Source organism: Mobula birostris, chromosome 17 (assembly GCF_030028105.1).
Source record: "Mobula birostris isolate sMobBir1 chromosome 17, sMobBir1.hap1, whole genome shotgun sequence".
NCBI classification, from domain to species: domain Eukaryota; kingdom Metazoa; phylum Chordata; class Chondrichthyes; order Myliobatiformes; family Myliobatidae; genus Mobula; species Mobula birostris.
In genome coordinates, this window is record NC_092386.1 from 19,841,567 (window position 1) to 19,868,998 (window position 27,432).

Consider the following 27,432-nt stretch of genomic DNA (forward strand, 5'->3'; position numbering starts at 1 on the left):
AAGGAACATTGACTTTCTGGAGAAGGCAGATGGCTGGCAGAGGGATCAGCACATCAGTAAATTGAAACAATTTAAACATTTACAAATAATTATTAAAATATGCATTTTGTGTTCCTTATTTCAATTTTTATTATTTTTCAAATTTTGAGTATAGTATAGTTTTCTTATGGTTTTTGAATGAACAAGACATCAGAAATATTCAAAGGTTTCCACAGCCTGCTAAACCAGGTGCCTAAACGGAGTCAACTGTCAGTTCATTTAATCTGTGTTGTTGGTAGACTCTTCCTGCTTGTTTCATTTGCTGGGGTTTAAGCGGAGGAGGGCACTGACAAACATACAATCTTCCCACTGAAAATAGAGCCAGCAACTTGCAAGATTTTTTTTTTAATAGCGGTGCTGAAAAGTGTGAATAATTCTTATAAGCAATATTGAATGTGGATGGTATGCTACTGACCACAAAGTATGGTAAGTGGTACTATATGTCAAGTAACAAAACCATTATTGAAAATTAACAAAGCAGAAGCTAACTTAATATTTAATATCTTATTAAAAAGTCATCTTTATTATATCCTGCACCATGATAAAATTTGTTTTACAGTAAAATAATTTCAAAAAGAACATGTAATTACAACAGAACTTTACCTTTAAAATCTACATTATGAATTTCAATATTGCTGCTCAGTGATTAAAGGGAATTGGCAAGTCCTTGATTCAGTGGCAAGAATTACCTGTTATTTGCCTGGTTACAAACTAGATTCCAGCAGATTTCAATTGCCCAGTAGGGTTTCCTCTGAAGGCTCAAATCATTTCCAGTAATGCTAAATTGATGACTTACAAAGAAGTTAATCATTTTAAAACTTCTTGATTTGTTTACAAGCTGGTATTTGGTGGAAAATAATTCTAAAAATAGAAACAAGGCCTGACAGTCTCCACAGGGAAGAAAATCTGGTCTACAATTTCTGGTGATTTTTCTTTTTCTACAGCAAAGCAAATTGTCCACAAAGTATTTGAAATTAGAGAAATTATGATGTTGGAGCAGATTATTTATTTTCTGGCAATTTAAAGTTTCTAATCAATTGGTAAATATCTGAGAATATGTGATTCCTGAAATGTAAATTTCATAGTTAAAATTCCTCACATTGATTGTTACAAGACAATAAGTTAGGCAGAAATTCATACAGATTTGTAATTCTCACTTCACTATACAGAAGATTTCTTTATTTACAGTGTCTGCTTTTCCAGTTGAGGGCTTCTCAAATCATCTGTCTTAATGCAGCTTATTAGGAAGATGCTACCCTAGCAACACATTCAGAGATTTGCATTCTTTTTAAGCCACTGTTTAATTAGCTGGTTTGCAATGGTTTGCTGCGGAGGTATACTTATAGGGTGATCCTGTTCGGTCATAATTTCAATTATCTGTAAATATCAAAAGACAGGATTAGTTATCCACCCTGAATATTACAAAGCTTTATTATCAGTTAATAAAGCTATTTAACAGTCAAAATGTTTAACAATCTTTCACTTGACTGCTGTGTTTTAATGCACTTCTTAATACTATAAGTAAGATTTGTCTACACAATTTAATTTTGGGTATTTTTTTAAATCAACAAGTCTGTGATATTTATATAAAACAGTTCTACGCGATGTTCAAATGAAGAAAATTTTAAAAAAGTCATAATTGGTAAAAACGCATTTTTTTGTGCTTAGCTAAATATAATCCAAAAATGAAAATTATTCTGACTCAGTCTAACATCAAATCTGAGCAAGACAGTTAGCGAATTTTTTTTTACATAATGAGTGAGCTGGTTCCAACACATTCAAATCTCAGTTAAATTACACTATCTGACTATGAGGTTTGTTGGCTTGCTTTGGGTTTGGTAAGAAATTTCAGAGAGCTTAGTTTTTGCATAAGTTTATCCACTTACCTCAGGATATTTAATAGAGTCCTACAGGAAGTATCTGTGATAGTGTGACACGATTTGATGATCCATTCTCACTCTAGCTGATACTTTATTTCACCAAGAAGCAAAAAAAGCAGCATCAGATAAACGGTTCTGAGTCCGATTCCAAACAGTCCAACCTACCTGCTGCCGACTGAACCATTGTGCATCTACAATTTCTGCCTTGTCCACAATAATTTCAGTTGATAGAGCATTAGCTAGGCAACCAATCATGAGTGATGATGGCAGTGGCCAAGGCTGACTGGAAACATATTGAACATGTCCAACATTGACTGTGGTCTCTTCGGCTACTTCTCTTCGAACAGCATCCTCTATTGTCTCTCCTTTTTAAAAAAAAACAGCAATTAAGGAACTTTGTATAGTGATATTTCCAACTTCTCCTTGTTATTATTCAGGTGTAGAAAGTGCAAAAGATCCACCAGATGTAGACTTCAACTGAGAGTCCTGACACAAAGTCAAAGCTTTTCTTCATGATACCTGGAGATGGCTGAGTGAACTGTACAAGGTCTAGTGGTTCTTCCAGTTACGGTTATTTTCAAAAAGCAAAGCTGTTTTGATAGCTAAACTCAAACCATTTTTTCTAATGGATTCTGAAATAAATACTGATGAATACTACACTAAATGGTGACCAAAAGACATAGGAGCATAATTAGGCCATTTGGCCCTTCGAGTCTGCTCTACTATTTCATTGGGGCTGATTTATTATCCCGCTCAACCCTGTTCTCCTGCCTTCTCTTGTAACATTTGACTCTCTTGCTAATCAAGAATTCATTAACCTCTGTTTTAAATATACACAATGACTTAGCCTCTGCAGCCATCTGTGGCACTGGTTATAGTTGTGGTTATGATTGAAAAATTCAAAACTCCTCCCTCTAGGGCCTTGCAATTAGGGGATTATGTCTTTGATGATTAGGATTGAGGTCACGTGCTGGATGTGGAGGCTGGCATAATGGAGGGACCTCAAGGGGATGAAAAATAAGCAAGGGGTTTCCTTGCTAAGGATCTCTGCCGATTACACACAAAGACCAGATTGTCTTGTACGCCATTCAAAAGTAATTACGTCATTCAAAAGTAATGTCTGTACAGAGAAGAACAGAAGTAAAGCATCCCTGATAATTATTAAAGGCACAATCAAGTCCCATGGATAAATTTCCATAGTAAGATGAGACATTGAGAAAATGGTGGCTATCATACTTTTCTCCAAGAGAATGAAAAAGTTTAAAAAAATCAGAATGCCAAGCAAATAGCCACATGTAATTAAATTTCTCAGCAAGTATCTTGTGGTCTAATCGGTGATAACTTTAACATTGCATTTTTGCCACATTAGTAAATGAAAAATTGGTGGCTTCCCCAACACAGGTTTGTCAAGGGGGTTGGGGCAGAAGTACTGGCAACACAGCTTTATCAAACCTTCCCTTTCATGATCTCATCATAAATCTTTTAATGTTTTGGTTCTCAGTGTGCAATTGCTGCCTTTATTCATCATTCCATATGAACTTGTTTCACTGAAAGCATTCTCATCCACTATCCATCTGTTTGTCTTTGTTCTTCTAATAGTCTCCTGTTGTGATGCCATGGATTTAATTATATTTCAGCACCTTCCTCCCACCCCTTCCCCCATATGTATGCTCTGGAAAGGACCAGAGGTGTTTTTTTTCATACTTTATTGGAAATGTAGGCTTTAACGAAGTCTTTTTTCCCCCCCGAAAAAAAACGCCAGATTGGTGCTTTATTCATTATAGAAAAGAACTTGCCTTCTAAATGCTTCGACGTGTGTGATGGCTCTTTTTGTGGAAAAAGATACCCTAATTACACCTACTTTTGTGGTGGAAAGTTAAAGGTTCCATCAGTTTTGGATCTTCACGAGATGAAGTTTTTTTTTGCTCCCTTTTTGCTATATCTTTTGAGGTAAAAACTTGAGCTGAACTGCATTCTCAGTACTAAGGAGAGACAAGCCTCTTCTTCTATATTATCACTAAACCATCCTACATCTCTCTCAAACCACATCTACATTCTTGGTGAAATTCACATGCTCTGCAGATTATCAAATTAATTTTCCTGGCGGCATAATTTTACAGCTCCATTTTGGAGATTGTAGAACACTAGGGGTGACTGTTTATAGTCTGTGTTCACATTCTGAATAAAAATCTTGATGTGGAATTGAACTCCCTAATTGTGCAGTTTGTGTTTTTTTAAAAAAATGTTAACATTGCAAATTACTGGCCTGGAATATGAAACACAGCTGGATCTTACCATGTGAAATTTTCTCTGAGCATAATTTCACTCTTCACTCTTCTAGTGGGAAGGACACTTTGCATTTTATCAATCCATGGAGGAATCATTCCAGGTGCAAATGCTTATTAATGATAATATTTAATTCAGTTCATGTAAGGAATATTTTCCACCAGTCTCTTTTCAAAACATACATACCAAATGGGTGAAGAGTACAATGACTTAAACATTTTAATCACATTTCTTAGAAAAACTACCAGGAAACATGATCAGGGAGTCATGTATACCCCTTGTTCTCTGTAATTTTCTTGCTGGCTTCTCCGAAGTGAACTGATCTACTAACACACCGAGGCAGGCAAACATGGACACTGGCAGCCTGTGCGTGCAACACTTGTCTGGCTGACGTCGAAGATTTGTATTTGTACATTCATGGTCAGCTGACGATGTACGCTACCGGCGCAAGAGGAAGCACTAAGGTTGGGGGCATAGTGAACAGCAAGGAAAGCTAAAGAAGCTTGCAGCAGGCTCCAGACTAGCTGGAAAATTGGGCTGAAAAGTGGGAGATGTAAATTAATGCAGACAAGTATGAAGTGAATTTGGTGAGGCCTAATTTGAAGTATCATATGCTGTTTTGGTCACTTACCTAAAAGAAAGATATTGATAAGATTGAAAGAGTTACAGGGAAATTTTACAGGATGTTGCCAGGACTTGAGGACCTGAATTATAGGGAAAGGGTTAAATAGGTTGGGACTTTATTTCCTGGTGAATGAAGGGAGATTTGACAGAGGTATACAAAATTATGAGGGGTATAGATAAGGTAAATGCAAGCAAGCTTTTTCCATTGAGGTTGGGTGAGACTAGAACTAGAGGTTATAGGTTAAGGGTGAAAGGTGAATTATTTAAGGGGAATCTGAGGGGGAAGTTCTTCACCCAGAGGGTGGTGCATTTGTAGAATATGCAGCCGGGGCAAGTGGTGGAAGCAGATTCAATTTCAACATTTAAGAGAAATTTGAATAGATACATGGCTGGGAGAGGGAGGGAGGGATATAGAGGGTCAAGGTGCAGGTCAATGGGTCTAGACAGAATAACAGTTTGGCACAGACTAGACAAAGGGATTGTTTGAATGACTCTGAGACCTACCTAACAACTATAATTGGAGTATGCGCCAGATTTTATCATTGACACTCAAAATAAATTTCAGGTAGGTTCACCTTAATTAAAACTTACCACTTGAGGCTGTTTAAAGATTAACTTTACTTGTCATGTGTACAAAGGTTCATTTTATTGTCAAAGTATGCATTATTTTGTGTGTACCCTGACTATCTGGAGAAGACTAATACCAGAGTTGTATTGTACATGCATACTTCAACAATAAAAAAAAGTACATCAAAATATTGAAAGATACAATGAAATGCATCATTTGCATCAATGACCATCACAGTCCAAGGATGTGCTGGGGGCAGCCTACAAGTGGCGTCATGCTTCCAGCATGATACATTTGTGCATGTCCACAACTTACTAACCTTAACCTGATGTCTTTGGACTTTCGGAGGAAACTGGAGCACCCGGAAGAAACCCCTGCAGTCACAGGAAGAATGTACAAACTCCTTACAGAGAGCAGCAGAAATTGAACACCGATCTCACAGCTGACTCTGTAAAGTGTTGCTCTAACCACTATGCTACCATAACACATCTCATCATGATTCTTACTCTGACCCGGATGTGATTCTCCCAACTGTGTACCTTCCCAAATCCCCACAATCCAACACTACTGCTGACCTGATATTCAACATCCACCAAAGCCTCCTACCTGTCACATGGCCTCAACTTAATCTGTCTTCCATCTCACGGTCCAGAGAGAAGCTATTTAAGAATGCTAAGCATGCAAGGGTTGTTTGACACAACACTTTGAGCTTCATGCAACCTCTACAAAGAGACTCACCAGTGCCTGCCATATAGCTGACAAGGCAACCAAGTTCCAAGTATTGACTACGCTTCAGAATGCTGGCTGTCAAAAGCTTTCTAACAGTTTTTAAATGTCACACATATCTGAGGACATTTGATACATATTCAATTTGATTTAAATTACTGAAATAGTGAAGACAGCAATTTAAAAATATGTGTGTAATTGAAAGCATATCAGACATTAATAAGTCAATAAAAAGATTGAAGTAAAAGAACAGAATTGAGTACTACACCAACACTGGAAGAGTTCAGCAGGTCAGGCAGCATCAATAGAAGGAAATAAGAAATGAGCAGGTGATGCTTTGGGTTGAGACCCTTCTTCTGATTTGTCCATTTCCCATTTTTCTGGCTTCTTTCCCCTTCCTTTTCAGTCCTGATGTCTCGGCGCAAAACATCAACTCTTTATCCATTCCCGTAGATGCTGCCTGACCCATTGAGTTCCTCCAGCATTCTGGTGTGTTGCTCTATATTTCAGCATTTGCAGTCTTTTGTATCAACATGGATGAGGGTGGAGCAGCAACACCTTACATTCCGTCAGGGTGGCCTCCAACCTGATGGCATGAATATCGGTATCTTCTTCCGGCATCAATTATTTTCCTTTCCCTTCCTCTTCTTCTATTCCCAACACTGGTCTCTTACCTCTTTTCACCTATCACCTCCCCCAGTTCCCTGCCTCCTCCTCTTTCTCCTGTGGTCCACACTCCTCTCCTGTCAGAATCCTTCTCTCCAGTCCTTTGCCTTTCCCATCCACCTGGCTTCACATCACCTTCTAGCAAGTCCTCCCTCCCCTCCCACCACCTTTTCATCCTGGCATCTTCCCCCTTCTTTTCCAGTCCTGAAGAAGGGTCTTGGCCTGAAACCTCAACTGTTTATTCATTTCCGGGGACGCTGCCTGTCCTGCTGAGTTCCTCCAGCATCTTGAGTGTTGCTCAGCTTCTGCAGAATTTCTTGTGAATGTAATGAAGTGCTTCCTGTTTTCTCCCCAGCAGCATCAGCAGTCCACCCATGGGTGACTGCTGGTACACCAGCCTCACTGGTCATAGTGTTATACTGGAAGCGAAGACCCTTCCTTCAGCCTGTTACTGCTCTGCTTCTGACTGCATCTTCCCCTCCACCATCAGATTTCCAAAGTCCATGAACGCTACCTCACTATTCCACTTTTGCAGTACTTACTTATTTTATATTTTTATGTTCTGCTCTGTACTGCTGCCACAAAACAATACATTTCACAGTATGTCAATGGTAATAAACCTGATTTTGATTCTGCATGCAGCGGTGGGGTGCCAGAAAGATTTGCCAATATCTGATCTTGAGCTTCAGAGTTTTCACACTTTATGAAGTACAAGATATCCTGAGATGTAAGTGGCTTAAATATGCTTCTTCCTTCAGACCTAGTGGTTACCAATTGGCCCGATTATGTTCTCTCCTTATTGACCATTTGAATTACAACTACAAGTGCAAAACTAACAGACCCACTTGCTCATGCTCTTTCATCTCTCTTAATCTGGTTGCTTCTGAGAAGCCGGTCATAAAGGAGCACAGCTAAACCACTTTAAGACTCAGTGGTCAAATGCATCACTTGCTCGAGCTTGTAAGATCATATTGGTTTAATAAAGATGTCTCAAAATAAAGCAGTAAAATCAATTTTGTCATGACACGAAACCTTCTCTCACCTGGTTCAATAAATCCAGCCAGACAGGAAAACATTCCTGGGGGGTATCGTCTCTGTCTTCCCAGAAGGCAATTATTACCATCAGGATGAATGACCAGCATTATTACCACTGGATCTACAGGGCATAAAAATACTCTTCTGCTATTATAAAATGTCTGCACACCTTGAAAGAAAATAACGCTTTTTAAGAACGTCCATATTGAAGTTGTACATTAAAAGCACTAGCAAGCAGGTGTACTGGTCAGCCGTTATTTCATTACTTGAAATGAGTGAACATTTAGTCCAAGTAATTGAAATACATGCACTGGTATCTGTATACCAAATTTACACCGATATTCAAACACAGGGGAAGATGGTAGCGTCTTTTGAATGTGTTTTTAAAACAGAAGTGCCACATGCCATGAATAATTCAAATAGTCTGCAAAGTTTCTCAACCATTATTCGAAACTGCTTAGAATCTTGGAGGAGCTCATTTTTTTGGTCCTTACTCAAATCGCCCTTTAGCCAGAGGTGGGGTTGTGGAGGAAGATACTAAGGTGCCCTTTTATTTTACTTTGACTTTTATTTATTTAGAGACTCATCATGGTAACAGGCCCTCCTGGCTCATCAAGCCTGTGCCACCCAATTACACCTATGTGACCAATTAATCTACCTTCCCATACATCTTTGGACTGCGGGAGAAAAGCTGAGCACCTCACTGTCACCCCAAGAATGCACAAACTTCTCACAGGCAGCTCCGGGAAACGAATCCGGGTCACGGGCGCTGTAACAGTGGTACGCTAACCGTTACGCTTCCATGTCTCCCAATTGTCTGCCACATTCTTTAGTTAACGTAGAGAATGTACAGAAGTTTGCTTTATCCTTTTCTGGCCCAATATTTTTCTGTTAAAGAAAACAGTTTTTAATTTTTGGTTTTGGTATCATGCTACGTGTAGACTATTTGGCAAACTTGTCTATGTGACAGACGCTTCAGTCATTACTAATAGATGTCAAATAGTGCTACAAGTCTAATCCGTTCTTGATTTTCACAGATCAAATTGGGAATCAGAGTATAGAGATATGTGCATCTACATATTCCTATTTACTGCTTTTGATATGCTAAGCACAAGCTGTATATAATGCTAAAACTCAAATTGTATTTCCAGAATTTAAAAAAAATACAAGATTAAAAGAAGTATTTTATTAGTCATAAATGTCTTAAGTAAATTTAAAATTGCTTCCTGTTTCCTTTTGTGTAGTATTTCCATTTTCTGCATTAGGCCTCGTCAGCAGCCTATGTGACCATTCTTCATCCTTCTGTAATCTCAGCGCCTGGATAGAGACATATCACAGAAGCATGTAGTTCCTACCTCTCTGTACCAATGTGTGTTAACAATCAGATACCACGGATGCCAGTCAGAACATGCCAGCAAATCAAAGTTTTCCAGGCATTTTTTGTTAAATGGAAAATATAACATATGGACAGATGCAAATAGACTTTTATATCAAAGGATTTCATTAAACCTTTTTGGAGCAAAAATATATACCACTATCTTTAAGTAAGTATGGTGATACTCTGTTGTGTTTAAAATAGAACAATGAACATAAAAATAACATTCTAATTATCTTCCATTGTGACAGTTTTGTCATGAATTTAATTGCAAATTAAATCCTCATTATCTGAGAAATATTGTGCAAGATTGGAATCACAGCACAAAAGAAAAATGAGTATTTTCACTGTGAAGGTATGACATTCTAAAACTCCAGAATATTGTTTCAATCTTCCTGTACCATGACTTCCTAAACTAAATTTAAAAAAACAGAAACAATTGGAGTTGCTAGAATTCTATAAATTCATATTCACTGTGATATGCTGTGTAACTATTCTTTCAGAAGAGGGGATATAATTTGAACACAGATTATTTGCTTTCATGGAGTATTGCTCTCAGTTTGGAAGCATCACAAAATATTATTTAAAGCCCCTCACTCTCGTTCATGACTATCAGTGAAGATGATAAACATCATTGCTCCCACTTAATTTCTGTGCATCAAAAACATATTATTTGCTCCTCGGAGAATTCCTCACAGTTCTGGATTGTGCAACTGATTGTTCATTGAATGCTGACTGCTTTGCTACCAGCCTTTCCAACAATGATGCAAGTGATGTTCTTGGCTCCTATTCACTCTCTGAAGTTTTGCCAACATTGGGTTCAATGGGTATGAGAGAGAAAAAAAAAAATCCCCAGGCCTTAGCAAGCACAAACTTTCCAAGTGATCTCTCAAAATTAACCAATTTTTTCTGCTAGGTTTTATAACAAGCAATAACATTTAAATAAATATTCAGAACAAAGATCTTATTCTTCATATCTTCTCCTTACCTACACGTGGATAGGAGGTGTTTTGAATTCCTTGTAGACTTGGACAGTTTTCCTTTAAGCATACCCTCTTGTACCCACCCTCTGTAACTTTTGTATCGCTTCCACAGGTAGGGCAGAACCTGTATCTATTGTGCCAGTCAAGGACAGACCTGGCCTGTGCAACCACACCTGAATGCAAAACAAAACAGCTGGTTTAAACCAAAATAAAATTTGCACACAACACTAAATGCTGCAGATGCTGGAAATCTGAAAGAAACCGAAAATGCCAAGAAAAAAAAACTCAGCAGGTCAAGCAGCTTCCGGGGAGAGAAAAACCACAGATTGATGTTTTTGACATTTCTTCATTCATATCCCAATGATTTTACTGGGCTGATGAAGGGAACAGAAAATGGGAACTGGAGATATGAAAGAAGCTATGGTTGAGGGAAGGGAAAATGCTTACGTCAATGAAATGGTAAATCATCTCCCTGCTGTCTATCATTACATTTTAGAGCCACTGAGGCTTTTTCTGCATCGTTGGATATTCTCAGCATTCCCCTCTCTCTGCTGTACACATCTCTTGCCCTCTATTGTTGCTTCCTGCAACAACATTCTCTTGGTTTAATCACACCCTTGAACCAATCACTAACTTTTTTTCCCCCCTCTGTTTTCCTTCCTCTGTCCATTTTCTCAGACCATGGACCTTTACCTGTTATCAGTAACATCTCCAGTTCAGATAAAAGTCAACAACTATTAACCCCAGGCTTCCCTACACAAACTACCCTTCAACCACCAGGCTCCTGAACCATCATAGGTATATCTTCACTCATCTCAACATTGGCCGCGGAATCAGTTCAGTGTTGCGACCGTAGAACAAAGAAACACAATAGAAGCAATGAAAAACTACACACAAAGGCCGACAAACATCCAATGTGCAAATCCAAAAAGTAATAAATAAATAAACTCATGTTCTCAACATATGTACTTCTTTGTTCTGCAGTGAATGCCTGTAAGAAAATTAATTTCAGGGTAGTATATGGTCACATATATGTACTTTGACAATAAATTTAATTTGAATTGTGAACTTTGAACATATACGTACTTAGTAATAACTTTACTTTGAACTTTGAGTAGCACGACAAAGACTAAGCTAAAGGCACTGTAAATGCAGAAATCAGAAACTGTGGCAAAAGTATAGTCTTCATTGAGTATGGATCAGCATTTGACAGATTTGGAAATGGCACTTACACTAACTACTTAAAAACAAATAAAATGGAGATGGAATGAGGATGATGGAGTGTAAGGACTTGTGAAAATATAGTTTGTGCAGCAAATTCTGCTTGGCTTTGATAAATTTGCTTTTGAACTTTTGAAACATTATCAGTTTTTATAAGCTTTTACAGGTCCACAGGATTATAGCATAATTTTTATATGAACACTGAAGTCTCACATTTATTAAAATTTATAAAGATAAAGGAAGTCCAAATACTTATGGTGAAATTATTTTTTATTTAGAGATACAGTGTGGAACAGGCCCTGCCAGCACAATGAGCCATACCACCCAGCAACCCACTTATCTAACCCTAGCCTAATCACAGGACAATTTACAATGACCTATTAATCTACTTGTTAGTACATCTTTGGATTGAGAGAGGAAACTGGAGCACCATGAGAAAACCCATGCCGATACAGAGAGAATGTACAAACTCGTTATTGATAGCACTGGATTTGAACTCTGTGCTCCTATGCTCTGAGCCGGAATAGTGTCACACTAACCCCTACGCTATCGTGGCGCCCTAGTCCTCACCGGTTTTGTGAAGTAGGGTTATAACAAATTGGTTGCCCACTTCACAGTGCGTCAAATTTCTTTTGACATTATGCCTCTGTGTGCCCATTGTATCCACCATTGTACCGTAGGATACCCAAGAAATGCTATTTCAAATCCACACTATGGAGCAACAACACCATTTGTTTTTAATTTTATAAGTTACTCCATTATTGATCTTGCTGCAAACAAATCTTGGTGTACCTTTAAGTAGGCCAAGGGCCCCAAAGGCTGAGGGCCTTTGGCCTATTTAACCTATAAACCTGAAAATGAATACGTGAAAGACCAAAGGACTGAACCATGTTCAGATTCCTGTTAAAGAGACTATCGAGAATCAAAACTGGATGAGATTGAACTTGGGCCATAAAACAATCTTCAAAAGAAGGCCTTCAGAATTTATATGTTCTAGGCACGATATCATTAATACTTTACAAGGACGACGGATCAAATGAGCCCCCATAAAACCTCTATGTTAATGCATAACTTCAAACTATAAATGTAAAATGTTTCCATCCGTGTCCATCATCCCTCTTATTGAGTCAATCTTAAATCCATTACAGGCATGTGTAGTGGAGCCGAACTGGGTTTCATTAGCAAACAGAGAAAATATGGACCAGGTTTTTAAAATGTTGAAAGGGGCATTGCAGATTGAACAATCATATTATTTGGACCGTGAATGTGGAACCGGAGCACATGAGGATAAAATGTACAAGTTTTTAAAAAGGTCCAGATGAGAAGAGCCTACAAGGAGTCTGGTGGTGGAGAGAACTGACATAGTCAGCCTCTGATTCGGTTAGGTGTCTTGGATTTAAATATTTCACAGCATATGGGAGAATGTCTGGGGCTTGCATCTGTATGAGTCACTGATCATCAGCAGTTCCACAGAACAGCCGGCCAAAACCTCCCACAGAACTTTTAAAAAATTATTTTGGCTACTACTTTAATGTTATATTATGTTCCAAAAGTAACTTTTTCCACAGTCTTGCTTATTTCTATCTCTGAGATCACTTTCATTCCTCAAAAGTACAATGTACTATAATGCAAACCAGGTTGAACCAATTACTGGCTCTGGTCATCACGTAATAGGAAGGTGTGACTGGACAGGAGAGGGTGCTGAAGAGATTCACCAGAATGTTCAAAGTCAAAGTGCACATGACAACAACCAAGCAAATTCAAAAACCAACTTACAGCAGCAAAGTAGCCAATTTAGAGTTGACTGATGTTTACTGGGATCATAAACACAAGAAATTCTGCAGATGTTCGAAATCCAAAGCAACACCCCACAAAATGCTGGGGGAGCTCAGCTGGTCAGGCAGCGTCTATGGAATTGACTGAACAGTCAACAATTCGTGCCGAGACCCTTGTTTGGAACAGAAGAATTTTGTGTGTGTTTGCTGGGATGGAATGTTTCAGTAATGTGGAAAAACCAGATGGGCTGGGTTTATATTCCTTGGAGGAGGCTGGGAGGGGTGTGACTGGATACAAGAATACAGATTATTGATAAAAGGAAACATTTTCTCATAACGGAAGGATAAGGAGGTTGAACAATTAGAGGACGTATGAAAGATTCTTTTTCACCTAACAGATGGTTGGAATCTGAAATGCACCGCCTGAGGAAACGATGGAGGCAAACACTCTTGTATTACATTTAAGAAATATCAAGATCATCTGTATCAGCACAGCACTGGAGGTTACAGACTAAGTGCTGGTTCAAGTTCAATTGTCGTTCAACCATACATGAATACATCCAAAGGAAACAAGTATTCCTCTGGGGCTAAGGTGCAAAATGTAGTACAAAAAGTCACACACAGCACAAATCACACATCGCACATGTAAGACAGCAGTAAACATACAAAGCAGTAAAAAATGGATTGGTGGGGATAGGTTCTTGAAGGTCGGTTTGGACACAGTCCACCAAAAGACCCAATTCTGTGCTGCAGGGCTCTTCGATGTTCAATTTTATTTGCAGAGCAATGTAGGAGGGAATGGTTAGATTGATCTCAGAGCAGGTTAAAAGATTGGCATAACATTATGGGGCAAAGGATCTGTACTGTGTTGTAATATTCTATATTCCGTTTTATTAGTAACACTGCTCACTGCTACCCAAGCCTGACGATCTAGAGTTCCTTCTATGAACCTCTCAGTCTCAATATCTCTCTTTCCTCCTTTTAGACTTTGCTTAAAACCCACCTCTTTGACCAGGCTTTTAGTTTTCTACCCTACTACTTCACTTGTGGCTCATTGTAAGTCCAAGTTGGTGCACTTTGCAAATCAAATACAATGCAAATTGAAATTCAGGGGGAATATCCCACAGTGGTCATATATCCAGAGGGCAACTAAGTACCAAATGCTTTCATACTCACCGGCCTCCTCCTGATTTAAGTTCAGTAGATGTGGCAAAACTGGTTGGAGAAAGCAACAACCCGGGGATTTAATCTTAAAGTTATCGGCAGATTCATAATTTGAATTCAATGCAAACCAGGCAAGAAGCCCGTCATCATCTGCTGAGTCTTCGCTCTCCAAACATTTCATTTGTGACCCTCCAGTTCTGTTCTGCTGCTCTACTCCGAGAAAAACAGAAGTGACTTCTGGTTTGGCCAAGACTTGCTCAACATCTTCATAGTTCAACCTGCAGAGTTGAATGTCAGGATTTCTGGACTCGTTATATTTTGGTGAAATAACCAATGGATTTAAGTTGGAAAATAAGATGTAGACAGTGGCCGGGTGAATCTGTTTGGCTTTTAGCCAATTGGAATCACTTCTTTTTTCACTTAGTTTATTCAGCAGCGTTCTGCCGAAATAGTTTTCATTCTCTTCCTGCAGCCCATCAGGCCTTGTTCCAGTTCCTGCAGCAAGTGTAGGATTTGCCAATAAATCAGCAATAGTTCTGTAGCCCCAGAATTTAGCAATGTCCTGTGCAGTTTGTCCTGATTTATTTGAAAGAGATCGATTACAGCTGGGGGAAAAAAGCACAAAATTAAATTCAGATAACGTCTAACAGTCAAGTCATCTAAAGTAAAATTTACTTATTTATTTAGAGACACAGTGTGGAGCAGGCCCTTGCGGCCTAATGAGCCAAATCGCCCAGCAACCAACCTATTTAAATCTAGCCTAATCACAGGACAATTCACAATGACCAATTAACCTAACCTACTAACCCATACGTCTTTGGACTGAGGCATGAAACTGGAGCACCTGGAAGAAACTCACGCAGTCACAGAGAGAACGTGCCGGATAAACTCCTTATGGAGGGCGGCAAGCTCCACCGCCCCGAGCTGCAATAGCATAGCGCTAACCACTACGCTACTGTGGCGCTCTTTTATTTAGAGATGCAGCACGGTAACAGGTCCTTCCAGCCCGGTAAGGACGCGCTGTCCAATCACACCCATGTGTCCAGTTAAACTAATAACCTGCACACCTTTGGAACATGGGAGGAAACCAGATCACCCAGAGGAAACCCACACGATCATGGAGAGAATGTAGAAACTCCTTATTTTTCTTGTCAATAGATTACTTTGTGATTGAGAAAAGGAGAAATGTTGTTACTAAGAAAGGCTTAAATATTTTAAGCTTGGTTCCATGAAAGTCAGAAATAACAGGATAAATAAATCAATTAATCTAACAATGATAGATATTTAATCATGAAGTGATTCTAGATTCCCCAGTGGCTAACTGAACAGCAGCTCAACACCACCAAAAAAAAAGCTCCCAGCTTTCATTCTCGTATTAATTTGCCTCTACTACAACAGCACCAGGAGTGTTCAAACTGGCACCAATACACAAGGATTTATCAGCAGCAAATTGCCTAAAATTTCCAGAGTTCAATACCTGTCACGTAGATGGTTCAATCCATGGACTTGGCTAAAGGCAACTCAATATCACTGAAGTCTTGACTGAGTAGATGTAGAATGAATGTTTCCTCTGATCTAGAGTTAATACCGGAGTCAATTTTACAAAATAAGAGGGCCAGTTATTAGGACTGAGAAAAAATTTCTACATCAAGCTCCAGTGAATCTTTGGAATTCTTAATCCAACTGGGCTGTGGAGGATACTTTGCTGAGGATACATCCCATCAGGGAGGAGGTACAGGAGCCCGAAGGCACACACTCAATGATTCAGGAAGAGCTTCTTTTCCCCTCTGTCATCAGATTTCTGAATGGACCTTGAACCCATGAACACTACCTCACTATTCATTTTCACACACAACAGTAAGAAGTAGTCTGTGTGTACGCGTGCACTTTTTACTGTAATTTACATTATCTATTATGTATTACGATGTACTGCTGCCACATAAAACAAACTTTAAAGACATATGCCAGTGATATTAAATCTGATTCTGATATATATGGCACAGACTAGTAGATTTTTGGATATTTAGGGAATCAAAGGATTAGTACAGAGATCAGTGCTAAGGTAAAACGTTAACCTGACTCTTATTGACGGAACAGCAGAAGTGGATGAATGGCCTTGTTCTGCTTCTATTCCTTACACTTGATAACATAGCCAATATCAAGTAAACCTCCAACTTCACTCTTGCGTAACTGCATCTTGGTTAGCTGTTAGATGGCTCTTGTCACTTTTGGAACATACCCCATGTCAGATCAAGAGATGGAATAGTCACTGAACGGCCACTTTATTAGCTACCGGAGTGGAACCTGGTGTGGTCTTTTACTGCTGTAGCCCATCCACTATGGTTTGATATGTAGTGCGTTCAGAGACTTCCGGGGGTGGGGGGGGGGGGGGTGGTGCAGTGGATGAATACTTCTTATTGGCATTGTAACAGGATTACAATCATTCGCAAAACTTACCCCTTTTCAAGTAGCAGGCGGGCCACCTCAAAATGTCCATTCCTGCTGGCATACATCAAAGCAGTCCAGCCCTTCTCATCCACTTCATCAACAAGAGACGTAGAGTAAGTTAGCATAGTGGATAATTTTGCTGCATCTCCTTTAGCAGCAGTCTCATGGAACCGGGCAACCATTTCTTTCTTTAGAGTGTTTCCAGAATTCGCCATCCTTATGTTTTCTGAACTGGAAACAATGCGAAAATTAGATTCAATGTGGATTATGGTGCACATGAGGAATTAATGTAAGAGATACTGGATTATAAATACTGAACTTACCGACCTGTATACTTAGATCACGATTCAAAGTACATTTATTATCAAAGGTTGCGATTTGCTTGCTTACAGGCAGCCACAAAGCAAGAAACCCAAAGAATCCAATTTAAAAAAGACCATAACCACTGTGCAGAAAAAGAGGGGTGAATAAAAACACACCTAAATCATGCGAACAACAGCATTCCAAAACCAGACTGAGTCCTTAGATCTGCCCCCCCGGAGCAGCCGGCTCAGGCCCAAGCCTCGATCCCATATTAACTGGGCAAAAACACAGCTGCCGGACCAACTCACAGCCTCGGTGCAACAGAGAGAGGAATGAACATTGGAGAATGAGTGAAATCAGCCCGACCTTCGCTTCTGGTCCCAACGCTCGGGCTGTCCAGTCTACCAGGACTGGTGTTTAACTTGTCCAAGCGTCGGGTAGTGCCTCGCTCTAGGCTCTGGATCCCGATGCGGCGACCCGCTTGGGTTGCACAGACCAAAGCCGTACTCGATCTCACCAACTCGGCTCGGTGCTTGGAACAATCCAACCTCGCACCCAGATTAGGTGGAAGGGCACCAAACCTCTTCCACATTGTCTCCTCTCTAAATCGCTCACTTCAAGTCCAACAGCGATAGCAACTCTGCCTGTGACCTAGTCTGGAAGACGTAGCATTTCAGCTTTACAATGCACCCGCACGGTTCACCCTTCGAAACAGCTTTGCCTCCGCTTGTTTCTTCATCGTTTGCTGTGATAGTTCATCACAATTTACTTCAAAAAAGGTGTTACCAGTAATGTGTTTAGTCGAATTTCTTGTCTTTTGAACTACCACAAGTTTGGCAGTGTCATCTTAAACCAGAAGCTTCAAGGCAAACGTATTTTTTAAAGTTCATAGATTCAAAGTAGACTTATTATCAAAGTATTTATGCAGTATACAACCCTGAGATTTGCCTTCCCACGGAGAGCCATGAAATAAATAAAGCCCTGGAACCCGTTCAACGAGAAACATCTAACCCTCCCCACCAAGCGCAAATGGCAAAAAAAAGATAAAACACCAACCCACAAAGTCATTGAAAGAGTCCAGAAATATTCAGTTCAGCTTAGTTCAATCTAGTGCTGTGTCATTCATTACCTGCAGGCCACCCCAATCAAACTCGCACAAAAGTTATGAGAAACAGAGAGAGGAAGGTGCTTGAGGCTGAATCTCATTAGAAATACTCACCTTTGGTTTCATCGGCAGTTCACTCTCCTAGAACTCACCCGTCTTTTCTCCTTCAAGCGTTCAAGAATTTCAGATGGTGACGAGAGGACATGCAGGAGTGAGATATATCAGCTGGGTGAGTGGTGTCGTAGCATCAACCCTGCACTCCACATCAGAAAGACCAGAGAGCGGATTGTGAACTTCAGAAAGGGTAAGTGGAGGGAGCGGGCATTAGTCCTTATAGGGGGATCAGAAATGAAAAATGTGAGCAATTTCAGGCTCCTGGATGTCAATGTCTCTGAGGATCTAACCTGGACCCAACACATTGCTGTAGCTACAAAGAAGGCACAGCAATGGCTACGTTTCATTAGGAGATTGAGAAGATTTGGTACATCTCCAAAACACTTGAAAATTTCTATAGCTGTACCGTGCAGAGCATTCTAATTGGCTGCATCACCATCTGGTATGGTGGGAGGGGAGGGGTGCATCTACTGCACAGGATCGAAGCAAGCTGCAGAGAGTTGTAAGGTTAGTCAGTTCCATCATGAGCACTAGACTCCATGGTATCCAGGACAGTTTCAAAGATCCATGCCTCAAAAAGGATCCCTAGTGCTCAGGTGATGCTTTGTTCTCATTGTTACCATCAGGAAGGAAGTACAGAAGCGTGAAGGGACAGCCTCAATGATTCAGGAACAGCTTCTTCCACACTGTCATCTGATTTCTGAATGGGCATTGAATCCATGAACACTACCTTAGTACTTTTTTATTTCTATTTTTGCATTACTTAACTATTTAATATATACTGTACATACTTACTGTAATTCAGTCTTTTCTCTAATTTGCTGCCAAAGACAACAAGTTCCATGACATGCCAGTGATATTAAACCTGATTCTGATTTGATTAATATACTGTACAATTGCAGCTTTTGTTTCAGTAACTGTCCTCAATGGGTGCTCTCCATATGGGACAATTTAAATAGTTTTTAAATTTTAAAAATATAAGATGATTTTTACAATTTATATCTGTAACTTGTCAGTGTCTACATCAAAGGCTTTATTAAAATACTTACAGGGCTCAATATAAACATTTAAATATTTAAAGTTAGATATCTGGATGAAGTGCTTATGCTCTTAAATCCTTCCAGTAAGGCAATATTTTTCCCCTCACAATTCTTTGACTGAAAATATTGATCACAATTTAGTCTCCTCCACTGAGTAGATTCCAAAGAGTGTGATTCATTGCTGAATGTCTCCATCCTGATTGCAAGTGCACCCCTGGTAAAAAATGCTGCTCTGGGATATTCCACTCTCAGCTAGGGCTCTGGCATTCTACACTTTTCCAATGTAGAGGAGGCCATTGCACACACTGTATCCTCTCGTTATGCCTCATTTATCTTGGGCAGTGCGCTCCAAACACTTGTATCCTCTAAAAGAAATCTTCTATTTCAGCCCTAAATGCCAGATACCTTTCTTGAGACTTTGCTGCCCAGATCTAAGTTTGCTCACCTGGGGAAAAACCTCAAAAACAGGTTGGGAACCCTTGTTTTAAAGCCACGGACCAATACCATCAAGCAACAGGTCTGTGGACCTAGGTTAGGAACCCCTGCTCTAGAAAGCATCAACACTTTCAAGACCCTTCAGAATGTTTTCTCAATGAGCAATATTGTTCCGGCCTCTAAAGGCACAGTTCATTTTGTATGAATATCACTTCTTGTACATAAACTGTTTTTTTTTTTTTATATAATTTCCTGCCCGGATTAATTTGGATTTCAATTTGAAGCAAACAGTGGAAAGACATCCATCTCCATTCTCTCTTTATTTGCTATTGGAACAGCAGTATTTTTTCACAAGCAAGATCTCATTAAAAACCCTGAAGAAACTTCAATCTTGGGTAATTCTTGAGAAGATCTTTTAACTCACTGCATTGCTTTGAACAGATGCACTGCTAGTGCAGTAGAGTAAAAAGATAACTCATCTTCTAAGGCTTTGCCCACAGACTGGAGATGCATCTGAATACCATACACAGCAATGTCAGCCTCTGACTCAAGTAGTATCGATCGCCAAGGCATGGAAATGAGGTCAGAATGCAAAATGACTCTAGTTTTATGCTCTCAACTTCTGGTAACATCATTCAAAGAGAGATCTACAACACAAGCATGGGAAATCAGAACCCTATCACGGTCAACAAAACTGAAGTGGAAAACTCCATCATGAACCCTGATAAACAATGCCCTGTCCATAAGAAACCCCACTTGTTAACGAAATGCAGAAGATTCAGAAGAAAACCACTTGCAGATTGAAGACACTTCCTAAAGGCGCACTCAATATGTTTCAAGGCAAATCATGCTCTAAAATATATCTAGCCAATATCCACCAAAAGTACATTCTGAGCAAAAAATTAAAAGCATATGTGATATCGGTTGATAAGAGCAATGTGTTTTTGGCAAAATCAACATTCAGTATTCAAAGTTCTTGTTCCCCTGTACATACTAAAGACATGTTCTGGAACACCAGAAGTTGCTGGAAGAAGAGCCAAGTGGATTTGTTGCAGAGTCAAGATGGGGGGAGATTTTCTTACCCCAGCCAATTCTTATTGAGAGTAACCATATTCCCAATAACAGTGAAGCTATCCCAACTCCTGAAGCTGCACACAGTCATTCACATTTTGAAGGCATAGCAGATAAGATCCTCCCACTTGATTCTTCTGCTGAGATTCTTTTTTTTTTTTGCTTGGCAGATACATCATCCATGTACATAAGGTACATGAACAGCAAAGTGCACCCTATGCCCAACAAGGCTTGTACTAGGTGCGGCTGGGTCCTTAATGTTGTAATAGCCAAGAGTGGGGGGGGGGGGTGGTAGTGGGGACAAGCCACCACTGCCTATTAAATGCTCCCAGTGGTGTCCGCCTCAAATAGCCTCTGACAACCAAGACCAGCTCCTGGCCTTCACGTGTGGCTTAGCAACTAAGCCCAGAGGAACCATTTCTATTGACAGGAGAAGGGGCAAAGGCAGGATACTGGCACCTTAAAACCAGTCAGATGGGGCAGATGGGGCTTGTCAGCCACGGCTGGTAGCTGATCTAAAAGGAAACTCTGGTATCAAACCTCCACAGCCTTGCTGCTATACCCACTCATGGGGAAGGCCTCGGGAGTAAACCCCAAGGGAAAAATCCAGAGCTGGAGTCCCTAAGGCAGTCCTACATTGAGTTCAACGCTGCCTGGCAACTCCTGTGATGCTGCTGGTACCAAACTGTATCAGTCTCTGCCGTTCCTTTGGGTTCATCAGATGCGTGGAGAGGGGGAGCTTGCCACATGGGCAACAGCTTGCTCTCCATATCGTACTCTCCAAGTCTAGATTAGATACAATATCCATGGTCGACCCTGACTGACAGAGGGCCTCACTCACTCACCAAGTGCTGTTGTTCAAGTAGTTGAGATGGCAGAGATGTAACCAAAGAGCTGGACATAGAACGAGATGTTATCAAGGTCTTTACCAACGAGCAAGGTTGTGCTCAGTTAAATATTTAATGAAACAAGGAGATTCGATGTTTATGTACACCATAGAATCCGACATATCAGGCAATCAACCCAGAACAGCCAATGGAACTATGTCAAACTGGTTAATCATGCCACAAGATGGCTTCAAGTTGATCAGCTCACTCTCCCCTCAAGGTTAACTGGCACACCTTTTCTTGCTGATCTCCAACAGGCACATAATCGAAGACGGTATTTTTGATGTGAGAATGGTTAAAGACTGTGCAGTAAGACTGTTTCAAGACCACCCTCTGAGACCATCCTTCCTTTACCTAAGACTAGTGAAAAGATCTTCTGACTTTAGTTTCAATAGTGAAGCTTGACATCCTGTGGATGCCAGGCAGGGAGTGTTCTGACCTCTAGAGGGCACAGTTTGTTTTGTATGAACATCACTTCCTATATGTAGACTATTTTTATATCATTTCTCGTGCAGGGTAATTAATTTGGATTTCAACTTGAAGCACATGGTGGAAAGACATCCATCTCCATCCTCTCTTTATTTGCACCTTAAACAGCAATATCTTTTCCTGAATAAGATTTCATTAAAAACCCTGAAGCTTCTGCCTCAGTTGATTTTTGAAAGGTGTTTAACTCACTGCATAGCTTTGTACATATACACTACGAGGGCAATAGACATATAATCTCCCATAGATCTAAACACCAGAGAATACAAACGCAATTTTTCCTCTCATTCCAGGAAAAAGATCTAGTGAACTATCAAGCACAAATCCAGTGACAAAGTCACAACGAACCTCTGTATCAACCACAGCCAGAGTATTGTGTCCACTCTTGGATATTGTATTTTCTGAAAGGTGTGAGGATGTTGTAAAGAATACAAAAAGGATTTACCAGAATTATTTTAGAGATGAGGGACTTTGGTTACATGAATGGCTGAAGATACTTAGGTTGTTCCCCATGGAGCAGATGAGACTGAATGGGGTAACACAGAGAATAATCATTTTATTTGGACATTCTATGATGTGGAGGATGTTACAAGTTTTTAAAATCATGAAGGAAACTGCTTGAGATACTTTCATGCACTTTTTGAAACTGATAAAATTCTATGAAGACTCAAATGCATCATTCAGTAATCAACTCAAGAATATTAGGCATGACATTGCTATTTGTCAGAATTATTCACAAAATTTAATAAAGTCAATCTTCAATTGCAAGGAAATGATGTGAATCTTAACAAAGGCAAATCATTGGTCTCCACATTTCTGTCCAAGTTAATCCTATTTAAGTGCAACATAGACTATTGCTACCTTTTTCAATTTCCAAGTCTCTGAGTTGGAAGAGAAAAACAGTGTATCAGATGCTCTTCATGCACACTGTGGCCACCTGGGTGAGCTGCATAAGGACATGTCAGAGAGATTTCAGGATCTTCTCTCCATCCAAATTCCAGATTGGGTAATAAATCTACTAATGAACATTTATAGTAAGGAATTAACAGGAAGAATGGAAGAACAACTGATCTCACTACAAACTGATATCAAGACTTTTGGTTGCTATGGAAAAAGGTCAAGATGTTCTGTATTGCCTTCCAGTCCTCCGCCTGTTGTGATATGTAGAGGACAGCGACTTCAGTGAAGTCGCCTAACTTTTTTCAAAGCCGCAAAACAGACTGCAAATTACTGAACGTGGGGATCTGAGACTCCTTCTGACAGACATGTGGCCTAATGTAAAGAAGCTGATATCATCGCACCAAGCCCATCCATCTCACTGAAAGGTGAAAAAGCAATGAAGGGGTGAATAGTTGGAGTATTAGTATGCTTTAAAGTTGATTAAAATTGTTTTTATTGTAATTAGATAAATAATTTGATTTGTAGCTTTAAGCAGATTTGAACAACTTTTGCAATTATTTGTCTATTTTCTTTCTCCGTGCATCATAAATCAAAATTCTTGATAGTTTTTATGTAATACCCAGAAAGGGTTGGCGATGTGTTCTGGGATCCAAGTGGCACTAACTGAAAAAGTTTGGGAGGGAATCACTGTTCTGGATGGGTCAGGGGTCCTTGTGAAAGCAAGGGTGAGGGGTGGCAGCACATGAATGGCAACAGTCTGAAAGGCTTTCAGGAATGTAACAGAGCACAATTTAAAGCATTAACTACGAACGCAAGAACAAAAAGCCATGCAGTTTATTCTTGTAAATATTTTTCTTATCAGGAATAAAATTTTGATACAAGAACATTGCATTTTAAAGAAAGCTAAATAAATACTTAATGGAGATGGGGGATGGGGGGGGGAGGCAGGTCTGTACTGTCCCTTCCATTGATCTGGTAAAAACTCAATGGCCCAAACCACACTCACAAATTTCTACAGATATACCGTGGAGAGCATTCTAACTGGCTGCATCACCATCTGGTATGAGGAGGGGGTTCTACTGCACAGGATCGAACTATGCTGTAGAGAATTGTAAATCTAGTCAGTTCCTCGTGGATACTAGTCTCTGTCATATCCAGAACACCTTCAAAGATCAATACTGCAAAAAGGTGGCATCTGTCATTAAGGATCCCCATCATCCAGGGCATGCCCTCTTCTCACTGCTACTATCAGGTAGGAGGTACAGGAGCCTGAAGGCACACACTTAGCTATTCAGAAACAGCTTTTTCAGAGGCATGTAAAAGCTTGGGCACCCCGGTCAAAATTTCTGTTACTGTGAATAGTTAAGTGAGTAGAAGATGAACTGATCTCCAAAAGTCATAAAGATGAAACATTCTTTTCAACATTTTAAGCAAGATTAGTGTATTATTTTTATTTTGTACAATTTTAGAGTGGAAAAAAAAAGGAAAGGAGCACCGTGCAAAAGTTTGCGCACCCCAAGAGATTTGAGCTCTCAGATAGCTTTTACCAAGGTCTTAGACCTTAAATAGCTTGTTAGAGCTAAGGATTGTTCACAATCATTGTTAGGAAAGGCCAGGTGATGCAAATTTCAAAGCTTTATAAATACACTGACTCCTCAAACCCTGTCCCAACAATCAGCAGCCATGGGCTCCTCTAAGCAGCTGCCTAGCACTCTGAAAATTAAAATAAATGATGCCCACAAAGCAGGAGAAGGCTATAAGAAGAATGCAAAGTGTTTTTAGGTAGCTGTTTCCTCAGTTCATAATGTAATTAAGACATGGCAGTTAACAGGAACGGTGGAGGTCAATTTGAGGTCTGGAAGACCAAGAAAACTTTCCGAGAGAACTGCTTGTACGATTGCTCGAAAGGAAAATCAAAACCCATGTTTGACTGCAAAAGACCTTCAGGAAGATTTAGCAGATCCTGGAGTGGTGGTGCACTGTTCTACTGTGCAGCGACACCTGCACAAATATGACCTTCATGGAAGTCATCAGAAAACCCTTCCTGCATCCTCACCACAAAATTCAGTGTCAGAAGTTTGCAAAGGAACATCTAAACAAGCCTGATGCATTTTGGAAACAAGTCCTGTGGACTGATGAAGTGAAAATAGAACTTTTTGGCTGTAATGAGCAAAGGTATGTTTGGAGAAAAAAAAGGTGCAGAAGTTCAAGAAAAGAACCCGTGTCCAACTGTTAAGCATGGGGGTGGATCGATCATGCTTTGCACTTGTGTTGCAGCCAGTGGCACAGGGAACATTTCACTGGTAGAGGGAAGAATAAATTCGATTAAATACTAGCAAATTCTGGAAGCAAACATCACACCGCCTGTAAAAAAAAAGCTGAAGATGAAAAGTGGATGGCTTCTACAACAGGATAATGATCCTAAACACACCTCAAAATCCACAATGGACTAGCTCAAGAGGCACAAGCTGAAGGTTTTGCCACGGCCCTCACAGTCCCCAGACCTAAACATCATCGAAAATCTGTGGATAGACCTCAAAAGAGCAGTGCATTGAAAGACAGCCCAAGAATCTCACAGAACTAGAAGCCTTTTGCAAGGAAGAATGGGCAAAAATCCCCCAAATAAGAATTGAAAAAATCTTAGCTGGCTATAGAAAACATTTACAAGCTGTGATACTTGCCAAAGGAGGTGTTACTGAGTACTGCCATGCAGGGTGCCCAAACTTTTGCTTCAGGCCCTTTTCCTTTTTTGTTATTTTGAAACTGTAAAAGATGGGGGAAAAAAAGTAATCTTGATTAAAATATTAAAGAAATATGTCATCTTTAACTTTATGCCTTTTGGAAATCAGGTCACTTTTACTCGCTTATTCACAGTAACAGAAATTTTGGGCACCCCGGTAAAACTTTTGTATGCCACTGCATATATACACAAACACACACACAGTTGCTGTAAATTCCATTTTTCTCAATTATTATTGCAACGTCCTGCCACGAAGGCACCAAATTTTGCAACATATGCCGGTGATATTAAACCTGATTCTGATCAATGCTTTCTTTCTGCGATCTGACTCATGGCTTTAACAGCGCTAAGAATTTTTAAAACCACCCGTCTCTCCCCTACTGCCGACCCTACCTCTTTCATTGTGGTATCACACTGATGTGTTCCAAATGCTCAGTTTAGAAAAGAATCTTGACCTGTTTATACGAATTGTTAATCTGAAACACCCCGTCAGCGACCAGGGATTTTTGGCCAGAGTCCTGCGTTCCTTGCTCCGCAGATGCTACCTGAACTGTCAACTGTTTTCAGCATTTTCCATTTATGTTTCAGACTTCCAACATCTCTATTTCCCTTTTTAGCAAATCACTCATTCCTTAAGGTCACCTGGGCTTCCTCCTCCAACAGTCAGGTGGAAAGACAAAGGTTGGTTTACTTTATGCAGAAACGATCAATGCTGCCTGCTGGGAGGCTGAACAGAGGTGAAACATAGCGTGCAATAAAGCAATTTAAACCAGCATATCCAATTCCTTACTTGGCTGAGTCGAATAAAAACGCCTTGAAATCTTGCCCAGATATTTATATTCAAAAGCAAACGTCTATTCAGATCTGCTTTATTCAGACAAAGCCAGGACACGCCCGGCATGAGATTACTAACGTTAGTTACCATCTCAATAAATTGGTTAGCAACCCTGAGAACTGCAGGTTCAAGCGCATACAAAGCAAAGACGTGTCAATTCTGCTGAAATGGGTGCTGGTTGGGTAATCGGAATGCAATTCCAGCCGTCTATTTACGGAAATCGGGCGTGTTCTTACTGTTTGCATTACTACCACCTACGCCTTTCGGTCTGCGGCGGATTCAGGCCGATTTAAAGTGGTTATTGGACTCCCCCCCCCCCCCGCCACCCTTTTAAACTGAAGCCAGCTGACAGTCGGCCGTCCGACCGAAGTTCAGGGACTCGGCCGCCTGCATGGCTGCGGGGAGGAAGGGACCCAGTTTGCGTCTGAATACGCCGAGCAGGCGGGAGGCTCGGTGCTGGAGCGCCCGGCCGACAACCAAACCTTTCAGGGCACCATTAACTACTAAAGGCGGATATAATCCTGTCATCTTAAATATATTGATTTACCACCAGCGATTCCCTACTGCTTCGTTAGTCGTTGCACTTGCAGTCCCAGCAATTGCAGCTCCTACCATTGTACTTCCTCGATGGCTGAACTGAGAGTCACGGCACCTCCCACCAGCGTCGTGAGGCCAGTCTGATCAGGATCGGGATTCCTTCTTATTTATCACATGTGCATCAAGGTA

At 40.2% G+C, this 27,432-nt stretch overlaps 1 protein-coding gene across 8 annotated transcripts; it reads right to left on the reverse strand.

Annotated features, from left to right (window-relative positions):
* Nucleotides 1-528: 528 nt before the first annotated feature.
* nudt12 (nudix (nucleoside diphosphate linked moiety X)-type motif 12) lies at nt 529-27,365 on the reverse strand. 8 transcript variants are annotated; one of them, XM_072281346.1, is made up of 8 exons: nt 27,319-27,354; nt 25,813-25,894; nt 16,800-17,016; nt 14,355-14,947; nt 10,188-10,355; nt 7,832-7,945; nt 2,085-2,284; nt 529-1,416 (listed from the first exon to the last, which is right to left on the reverse strand). In XM_072281346.1, exons 1-8 carry the CDS (start codon nt 27,319-27,321, stop codon nt 1,309-1,311), a joined length of 1,485 nt encoding a protein of 494 aa, XP_072137447.1. In that variant the 5' UTR covers nt 27,322-27,354; the 3' UTR covers nt 529-1,308. The 8 variants fall into 8 exon arrangements, with proteins under 8 accessions (XP_072137447.1, XP_072137449.1, XP_072137448.1 ...); XM_072281348.1 differs by having other exon boundaries at nt 27,254-27,340; XM_072281347.1 differs by lacking the exon at nt 25,813-25,894 and having other exon boundaries at nt 16,800-17,021; nt 27,254-27,365.
* Nucleotides 27,366-27,432: the final 67 nt, after the last annotated feature.

Bases quoted from the DNA above. Each gene is read 5' to 3' on its own strand.
- nudt12 (XM_072281346.1), bottom strand. The intron at 14,948-16,799 runs GTAAGTTTTGCG...TTTTTCCCCCAG, and splicing joins CGCCTGCTACTTGAAAAGGG to CTGTAATCGATCTCTTTCAA. The intron at 1,417-2,084 runs GTAGGTTGGACT...TGATATTTACAG, and splicing joins AATGGTTCAGTCGGCAGCAG to ATAATTGAAATTATGACCGA.